General features: G+C 47.7%; 1 protein-coding gene across 1 annotated transcript in view; it reads left to right on the top strand.

The window, feature by feature from the left end:
• F9 (coagulation factor IX) overlaps nt 1-9,970 on the top strand; it is a 16,815-nt gene that overhangs the window by 2,342 nt on the left and 4,503 nt on the right. Inside the window, exons 2-6 of the mRNA XM_009282132.1 lie at nt 1,718-1,881; nt 2,227-2,251; nt 4,127-4,240; nt 5,991-6,119; nt 8,274-8,512. Coding sequence (XP_009280407.1) covers nt 1,718-1,881; nt 2,227-2,251; nt 4,127-4,240; nt 5,991-6,119; nt 8,274-8,512 — 671 coding nt within the window. The remainder of the gene's footprint in view (nt 1-1,717; nt 1,882-2,226; nt 2,252-4,126; nt 4,241-5,990; nt 6,120-8,273; nt 8,513-9,970) is intronic.

Here is a 9,970-nt window from a genome sequence, read left to right as displayed (position 1 = left end):
TGGTGAATGCCCCATCCCTGGAAACATTCCAGGTCAGGCTGGACGGGGCTCTGAGCACCCTGATCTAGTTGAAGATGTCCCTGCCCACGGCAGGGGGGTTGGACTAGATGACCTTTAGAGGTCCCTTCCAACCCAAACTATTCTATGATTCTATGAATATCTACTGCCAAACAATTAGATTAAGGTCAGGATTTTAATACACTCCTTTGCGTTTTTAACCAAAACCACACTAGCACGAGGAAGGCAGAGGTGCAAGCTTGCTGTACAATGATTAAAAGCATTGCAAAAACAGTTAGTTCAGCCTCTTGCAGAGAGATCTTTAGGTGAAGGGGCTGGTTACACCATCAGCGGCATGGTGTAAATCAGAGCAACCCACCTTGGGCTCATGAGAGTTCAAAAAAACTGATCCTCTGCAGGTTCAGAGAGGCTGGGATCTGCTCTGGATTGAGAGCAGAAGTTAGCCATGAGAAGGAACGATAGGCTGGTACTTGCCCCTCACTCTCCTCTCTGCCTGCCTGTCTGAGCTCATGCTCTCCTTAACCCTCAGAGGGACGAGGCCCACAGGTGCCTGAATCCCTTCCAGCGCAGAGCCCCCAGATAAGGGTCCGTGTCCAGGGTGGCCACCAGCAGCTCCAAGAAGAGCTGCTCTACCGTGCCATCTGGTGACAAAAAGGGACATGGCTGTGAGCACTAAGGGAGGGTGGGGAGAGAAGAGAGGCTGGGGAGGCAAAACAGGAAGCTCCTCTGGGTGAATAATGTCTTTTTTAGAGCAGTGGGATGGGGGAAGAGTGCTCAGCAGAAGCGGGGATCTCCGAGAGGTGGGTCAGGAGCAAACCCTGCTGGGCGGCTGCCATGGGGAAGCTGCTGCTGACCCTGCTGATGGGACGTGTGGCCCTGCCAGGAGAGCGTTCATAGTAGCACATGATGGGACTGCATGTCCTTGTGCCCTTCGCCAGGCAGCCACCATGGGAAGGCTGGCGGCCACCGTGGACATCCCACCTAGACTAGGGGTCCCTGAAGCGCCAGCAGCTCTCTGTTGGTGGTTTCTGCCCAGGAGCTTGGCCAGCAAGTTGAAGGTGGATGCACACCATCTTGTTGACATGACCTGGCCCAGGGGATGAGGAGGGCCCATGTCACCCCTCCTGCTGGCAGGAAATGGTGGTAACCCAGGCACATGGGCAAGGGTGAGGAGCAGGGAGAGAAGCAAATGGCCAGTAGGGCCACAGCTGCTTGCAGAGGCAAACGGCCTTTCACAGCCAAAACAGGCAGAGACAGTTAAAGCAGGACAGTTTCTGTGTCCAAACAAGACCTCACCAAGCAGCAGCATGAAAAAGTCTGTTATCTTCCCCTCTCAAATAGCTTATTCCGGTCTGTGCATCTATGATAGAAGATACTCACACCACCTGCTTTAGGGTATTTTAAGCATCAAACTTCAGCATTCCTAATCACCTTCTCACCATCAGTCATTTCTGTCTATCAACTACTTTGACTCTCGGTTATCCAGATTTGATCGTCTGGATTGCACTTAAGTTAGACACCAAAGAAACCTCAAGTAGATGATAACACTCCTGAAACGTCCCCGGCCATGGGGCAATGGGGGGGTGAACGCACCAAAAGGGCCTGCTTTCTGGGAGAAGAGAGCCCTGACAGCCCATCCCAGCTGCATCACACGATGGTGCGTGCTCCTCTCTAGCCCCTATTTCTTTTCAAATTGCAGTCTTCATTGAGAACAAAGAGGCAAACTCAGTTCTGCACAGGCAAAAGCGAGCCAATTCAAACAGACTGGAAGAGGTTATTCCTGGGAACCTTGAGAGAGAATGCATAGAAGAAAAATGCAGCTTTGAAGAAGCCCGAGAAGTGTTTGAAAACACAGAGAAAACAGTGAGTATAGCTGCTGCAAATGGCAACACCTTGTTCCCCCCGGCTCGCACCTGTACGAATCTTTCAGGTGAGGAGGCACAGAGGGGGAAGGAGTGAACAGCAAGGTGAAAACCTGCAGGAGCCAAATGCAGCATCTATCATGTTTTATTCTCATTCGTGATCCATCAGTTGGGCTTGAGAACTGCTTTAAAGGTTTGTTGGTCGCCATTGGTATTATAGAGGTGGTTGTTTTCCTGCAAGTTTTTTGCTTTAGTTTTGGAGTCATCCCTTTGCTACTTCAGTCAGGCAGTGCCCAGAAATTAGAAATCAAGGGAAACCTCTTTTTTTTTTTTTTTTCCTTTGCAGATGGAGTTTTGGAAAACATACATTGGTAAGAGCTGTTTTCTTCATTTTCAAATGCATAATATTCATCTCTCAGTGCATAAGTAGCAGACATTTATTGAAACAAATCTATTCCAGCATTCAGAAACTGTTTTATGACACAGCTAGTCGGAGTCATGCACCCTAAACCCTGCAGCCACCCAGCCTGGGCCTGTCCCGTTTGTATACAAATTGCAAGCCAAAAAAAATTACTTAACATTTTCTTTGTTCAAGCAGGTTTTTTTGAACAAACTTCAAAAACCTCACAGAATAAAACCACTTCGCACAGACCACTGGATCCGTTGAGCCCAGGTCACACTCTGGACTCCTAGTTTCAGCTGTAGCATAGAGTAAAACATGACAGCCATAATTAACACCCCTCCAGCAAATGCTCTGTTCTCAAGCAGAGATCTCCAGATAAGGCACAGCCTTGTGCAAGCACAGTGTGAATCCCTGGAAATGCCATATTAAAGTGGAGCCTCAACATGATCATAGCAAACAGCTGTTTGCAATTCACACCAGTGGTCCCAAACCCTTGCTTCTCCACCATTTTCTTTCCACCAACTATTTCTTCCCTTTCAGCCTCCATCCCCAATGACTCCTCACTCCCTTACCAAAAAGATTTCAATGCCCACTAAAACACCTGAAACTAATTTTAAGGACATTTCAATAAATGAATTGCTTTGTAGATTGGCGAAGGGCCCAGAACATCTCACTAAAAAGCCTTAAATAATTCAGATTAGTCAGACCAGACTATAAAATAAAAAAGTTACATTTGCATTGTAGGACCATCCTCTGAAAAACCAACTGATGAAGCTCAACACTGCGTATGTTTCCCTGCCACTGTAACCAATTAGCTCTTCAAAAATAATGAATGCTATATATTCCCCTATCATCCAAAGGGCCTGGTTTACTGTTCAGCTTACGAGCTGCTATTCCCAGCATGTGCAGCCCACAGGAGCTCACCCCTTGCACAGAACCCGGGTGGTACCAAGCCCCGATTGCCCTCACCAGGCAGCAACAACAGCTGCCATCCACACCTTACGTGCAAACCCTGACAGCATGCCTCAGACAAGACAAAACCATTTTGTTCCTGTTTGCAATCTGCCTTTTGCATTCCAGCTCATTCCCGAAAGCACCATTAACAACCACACTTACTGGCAGGACACAAATGCATCAAGACATTCCCCTTCCTCCTTGCCTTTGCATAACCATTTCAAAGCGCACTTCCCTGTAATTTAGCATCACTGACTTACTCTTCCAAAGTGTTAGATCAGCAATTTTGCAATACTGGGTATTTTTGTTAAAGCCTCAGCTTCTGAGGCAACCGTGAAAATAAAAGCCCTGACATGTAAAGAAAAATCCAGACCAGTTAATAGTAGTACAAGACTTAGAAAGAAAGAGCAATGACCGAGGCTCTCAATCCTAATACACAGAGAGGTCTCCAAACCCAAATGGACAAGCTCAAACCTTCAGAGAACAAAGACAGTAGTCTTAAAATAATTCAGATTTGGAAATCCTAATCACTCTTGAGAAAGCAAACCTTCTAACTTTGTCTAACTTAGCCAAGACATGAAGTCCTGTTGAGATGTTGCGTGAGGGAGACTGAAGAGGAGTTCTGCTGAAACGAGCAGAAATAACCCACACGGGACAGGGTACATAATTAGGACTCTGGGTAAAGCACTGCTGCTGATGTTACCCCAGTGCTGACGTTGTCTGTTGTGCACTTGGGTGCCAGGATCTGACTGGCATTGCAAAGAAGGAACGTGTGCAGTCTCTTGCTCGTCTTTAACAGGAGGCTTGCACAGAGCAAGGCTCCAGCGCTTGGTCGGGACCAGCCATGGTGGACACTCATGTTTGTTAATTCTCCTGTCTTCCTTCCAAGATGGAGATCAGTGCGACCCCAATCCATGCAAAAATGGAGCCGTTTGCAAGGATGCAGTAAGTTCCTATGTGTGCTGGTGCCCGGCTGGGTACGAAGGCAGAAACTGTGAGATAGGTACGTACCGGGGGCTCGTCCTGTGGTTGTTCTGCCCTACTTGAAATCCCATTGGATCAAAGTGGGCATAGAGTTTCATCCTACTAGAGGGCTGTTTCAGACACATTTTGCCTTGCTGTAAGGCACTGCATTAATGTGCAAGTTCAGCCTGTTGGCAATGGGATTACAGGGGGACATGCTTGGGGATATAAGAGTGGATGTCTCTGTCCTCTCCTGTCCTTGGTGGAGCCCCAGCTGCACCTCCACTGAGCACCGAGATGCCTGCTCTTACGCAGGGTTCAACAGAGACTCAGGCTCAAGGTCTTTTGTTCAGCACGCTGCGGCTGCCAGCGCAAATGTTGACACAGAGACCTTCCTTTATCTCCCCACCACAAGCCTTTCCGGGGCTGCTCGTCAATCAGGGACGACGTGCTCACCCGCTGAAAGCAACAGTTTTCCACCGACCCCCGTGGGGCCCCCATGCCCTCACTCCTCCTCTCCATTTCTCACGCCAGGCTGGGCAGCAGGTGCTGAGCAGGGCAGGATTATTGCAACCTCCTCTCAATGCCACTCTGCTAAATTCATAATTATAATTATCACCAGCAACCTTGATTCTGAAGGCAAACAAAAGGCAAATATTTTCCTGATGGGTTGAGGAGTTTATGAAAACCAAACAGCTGATAATTTAAGCAAGAGGGATATTCAGCTTTTATATTTATAATATAATCAGGGGCTGTGCAACTCGCATAATGTGCTAGACTCACTGCACTAATAAAAGATTCTCTTTCTAGTTGTGCTTCTGCTCTGGCAAGAGAGGAGCATACGTTAAAAAGAGCATTTCAAAGCTGCATCAAATTTAAATAGTCTCATTGCAGATTTCTCATGGAAGTGAGACAGGAACAAAAATAGCGCTAGAAGTGAGGCGTGAAAAGGAGCTCTGTAAAAATAGTAAATGATGGCATTAAAATGGCTACAGGAAGGGAGGTGTCCTTGAGGAAGTAGGAGTGGAGTTAATCTGCTGTGAAGTTATTTGAAAACTCACTGAGAATTAAAAGGGCGTCTGTAGATTAGTGGTTTCCCACCTCCAAGAGATGGTGTTCCCACCACAGAGGAGTGCGAGGTGGGGTGGGAGAAGACATGTGCAAGTCACGGGAATCTCGCTGTGCCTCAGGCTGGGACCCGTTTCATCAAACGTCCTGCTGAAAGGGGTCTTCCACGTCAGGCTGCGATGATTTATCGGTGTGTCAGGAAGAACACATGGCTTTGCTTGAGGTTTTAAATTCGGAGCCCAGCGATAACCCCAGGACAAAGCCCTTCTTGGGTTCAGGGTTTGCTCCCATTTGACACACGGCGTTCTCCGCTAGCATCCGCATGGGGCTGGATTGCTGTAAGCACAGGGGGGAGGAGAGCAGCACGATGGTGGGGAAATCACGTGGCTTGTAACCAAATATTTGCAGGAGTCCTTTAGGGTCAGGCTGCCAAATTTCAGGCAGCACGCAGTTGTTGGAGGCAGGAGGCTGCACCAGGGCTCAGCAGGACCTCTCATAGGGCCGTTCCTCAACCTGCCTTCCCAAAGAGGTGCCCAGCACTCCTTCATTACGAGCAGGGATGCAATTAGGAAAGAGGACACTCTTCTTGCAAACATCCGTTTTCCATGGTCTGGAACAATCGGAGTGGGTTATAGGCTGAGTTCAAAGGCCCAAGTCCCAACAAATCTCTGATCAGTTGTATTTCAAAAGAGCTTTCACAATTTCATTTTAATTTCTTTCAGACTTCACTTGTGCTATTAAAAATGGAGGCTGCAAGCACTTTTGCAGGCATGACCCGCCGCAGAAAGTTGTGTGTTCCTGCGCTGCTGGCTACAGACTTCATGAAGATGGAAAGTCCTGTGAACCTACAGGTTAACTTTTAAAGTCTTTTTAAGAGATTTGGGTGAAAGTTTCCAAGGTCTTGTCCTGGATTTAGATACATGAATCTCATAGAAATGCAATATCCTGTTGGAAACCAGCCTTGTTTTCCTGCTTAGCAAATGTGAAGAGCCTGACCCTGCACTTTCCCAACGGCAGATGTGGGGTCAGGCTTGAAGGATGCAATTTAAACACCCTTTTTTTAGCCTGGGTGGGTGGAGAAGGAGGGTAGGTGTGCAGGAATTTGTGCACAAGGCAAATGCTTGTTTCAGATGGCTGCTCACACAGGCACCTCTCCCACTTGCAGCCATCTTATATTTCTAGGTATGGATCAGTAGTTTTCTGGAGACAGAAATATGATGTTCAGCTACACTAGAATACACGCTGGTTCCCATCCATCCAGAGCTCACTCCCATGTTTTTCCAATAAGAGCTACCATTTAGTTACTGATCCTACAATGAAGATGCTCCCGGCTTTTTCAGAACAAAAGACAATCTTTCTTACTTTAAATCCTCCTGATGGTCCGTTTGATGGCTGGGCATCGTGCAGTGTCTTATAATGACCTGAGTTGGGTGAAGACAAGTGAAGCTTTGTGGTGGTGCTGTCCTCCCACCAGTGTATATCTGCACACAAAGACCTTCAATGGGAAATAGACTCCGTGGCTCAGCTGTGGTATTGAGGAGCAAAATGGAAAGGCAGCCCAAGGGCTGGAGGGGAAATGCATTGCTTGAGGTTGCAACTTCAAAAGGGCTAAAGAATGGCTGGTTCTTGTTGTATTCCCCAACTTTACCCCACTCCTAGGCTGTTAAAATAGCTCTAACTACACCGACACGTGCAATCCCAACCCACTGCAATGCAGCAAGTTAATTGGGCATGAACATGTCAGAAGCACATCTGGCAGAGGAACGAGGAGATTAAGTAGAGGAAAAAAAAAGTCATCTAAGCTCAATTTAACATTTGATGTTATCATATTTCTAACACCTGAGAGTAACAGAATTGCACACCTAAGCTAGCATGCAGGCACCTGCACAGGTGAGTTAGTTTCTGAAGGTCTGATAGCTACAGCCAGGAACACTTTGAGCTCCTGAAAGTGCTGACTTTCAGCGATCAGTCTAGGAAGTATCTTAGGCTGGGAGTCCTTCTGTTAATGGAGATCATTAAGAGCTCAGGCCTGTGTTGCTCAACATGCTGTATCACTTTCACTGGACCAGAAAGTTTTACTGTTAGCAAATAGGATCATCTGTCAGGTTGGGTAATTGCCCTTCCTGCAAAAGCTTAGCTTTTGTTGGCTCTGAAACCTTCATTTCCTAGCCTAACCTCACAGGTAGCACTTTCCATCACTCAACACTTATTTGAGCCCTATTTCTAAAGCGGACTGTTTAAAAAAAAAAAAAAAAAAAGAAATCTCAGTAGGCCACACTTACATCTGATTTTACACTAATGTTTGTTTGCACAGTGCTGTCAAAAGCTTTTCAGATGAAAGACAATGCCTGATGCTATTTACTATTTAAACTGCCACTATCAGCAGGAATTCGGCACACACTGTGTAGGAGAGAAATGGGAAGAGCTTGTCTGAAATGAGCCTACAGATGAGATCTTCATTAACAGAGAAAATCTACAACTCTAGAAAGAGTTTATTAATGTTTTCCTCACCTTGGTGCCAAGCAGGATTATCTGTACAATTGGCAGATATTATTTCCTGCCCTCTCCCAGCTGGACTTGCATTGTGCTGGAGTTACTTGCTGCAGAAATGTCAGCCAAGCACCCGGCTGCCTACCGCAGCAAGCCTCCCAGGCACGCACCTCAGCATCCCGTGAAATAAAGGCACAGCTGCACCGTTCCGTCAGACGTGCACTCTCTCTCACAAGCTTTCTTCTTTTTAAAAGCTGTTCAGAATTAATTTCTAAAGCCCAGAAACAATTTATGCTTTTGCTACTCTTAGACGTTACCCGCACTGCTGCTCCAAGGCACAGGCATCTGTTTGCACGGAGAACGTACGAGTCTGCCCACGGCCCTACGTCTCCCATGTCGGTCCTGAAACAGGGTGCTGAGACGAGGCAGCATTTGCCTCCTCACCTGCTCCTTTGACTGCTGTAACTCTCAGCGTGATGCACAGCCAGTTGTAACCATGACTGTTTCTCTCTCAGTGCCGTATCCCTGTGGGAGGATCACGGCTCCTGAAGCGAAGAACAAACTCACCCGATCCATAAACACCTTTGAGCACTGGAACATCACCGCCGATGACCACGACGATGCTCATGACGAGGTGCTCGACAACATCACGGAAACCAGCACCGCCGCCACCACAAAAATCACACCGATAATTAAGACAGACACCCGGGTTGTTGGTGGATCAGAGAGCATGAAAGGCCAGGTGCCTTGGCAGGTACTGGCTATTTCTGCAACTCTCCTGTAGCCCCAGCAATCGCTCTGTCTATTCATTTCCTTCTGAATGCAGGATCATCTTACTTCTACATACCCAGAGCCCATCTCTGAGGTTAGTTTAGCAATAGATCTCAAGTCTAACAGGAGACCACAGCTTCTTTCTGTACACGGTTTTATGCCACAGCAACAAAACTTGCCTGGCTGGGAGTCTACCCTAGCAAAAAACCTAGAAGTCAGAGTCACGGCAGCTTTATGTGAAGGGCACAAAGGATCCAGTTTTGAGCTATAGCAACAGATTCCCCAGCAATCCATGAATATACAAAGATTAAGCTGAAGGCTGAAGGAGGGGAGCTTTGCAAGGAGCAATGCAGGTCCATTTTTGCCTCCATCAGTTTCAACAGATCCATGACAATTTATATCAGCAAAGGAGCTGTCCTTGCATGACATCTACCAAATCCAGCTGCCCTTTCTTTATCCAATCCCACGTCCTACTTGCAACAGCCTAGTCATCTCTACCTCACCAAAAGTGACATCACAGGTGAGGGGATCTGCAAAGAAACCTCCTCCAACCCACTGCTCTGCAAATACTTTTAAATTGGCGTCAAAAGGAAAGTTAGCTCCTAGCTTGGATCTTTTTCAAAGTCATCTCCTATTCTTAAATTCTACTCTGGCTTCAGTGAGCACAGAAATCTCAGTGGCTGAGATTGCAAAATAATAAATTCAGGTGAGATTTTAGGAACGGCAAATCTCTTTCACAGACCGACACTGGTGACGTCAATGAAAAGTTGCCCACACAGGGACGTAAATGCCCATTCACGCAGATCAGCCGATCCCTCTACATCTGCTGAGGGAGCGAAGCAGCGAGCAGGGTGTGTGTAGAAAGGTCAGGAGCCGGCATCTGCCCTCCATTTCAGAGCTAAAAAAGCCAGTAAGGTGTTGGGGACATACACGGCCACCAGAAGCAGCAGCAGGAAGGTTGTTGGGAGGCCATGTTTTGTGTCTGAAAGGAAGAGGCCGTACCGCTGCCCTAGCCACGCACAGCTTTCTGGCGCAGCCTTTGTGGGACAAACCATAGGTGATGCTGGCACCCACCACACATTCACAGAGTCAAGAGGAGAACCAGAAAGTTAAATATGAGAAATCGGTATCCATAAAGAAAGTAAATGCACACGCTACGAGCCCACCAAGTCTGGCTAGTTGGCTGTGCTCATGGAGACCTTTACCTCACCAGGCACCTTCTGAAAAAAAATCTTGGTTGCCCTTTTGCCGGCTGGCAAACGAAGATGCTCGGCCTGCTGGGATTCAGGCAGCAGCCAGGAGGGGTGCTACGTTCTCCCTGGGGCTTGGGGGTGGTCGTGGGGCTCAGACCCCAGTGAAGGGCCTTCTAAACCGTGTCACTGTCTCCACGGGCAGTCTCGCACCCACAGGCAGGTGTGGGTGCCGGGCTCCGCGGCGGCAG

Source organism: Aptenodytes forsteri, unplaced genomic scaffold, assembly GCF_000699145.1.
Source record: "Aptenodytes forsteri isolate BGI_AS27 unplaced genomic scaffold, ASM69914v1 Scaffold117, whole genome shotgun sequence".
NCBI classification, from domain to species: Eukaryota; Metazoa; Chordata; class Aves; order Sphenisciformes; family Spheniscidae; genus Aptenodytes; species Aptenodytes forsteri.
This window is presented reverse-complemented; position numbering and strand designations above follow the sequence as displayed.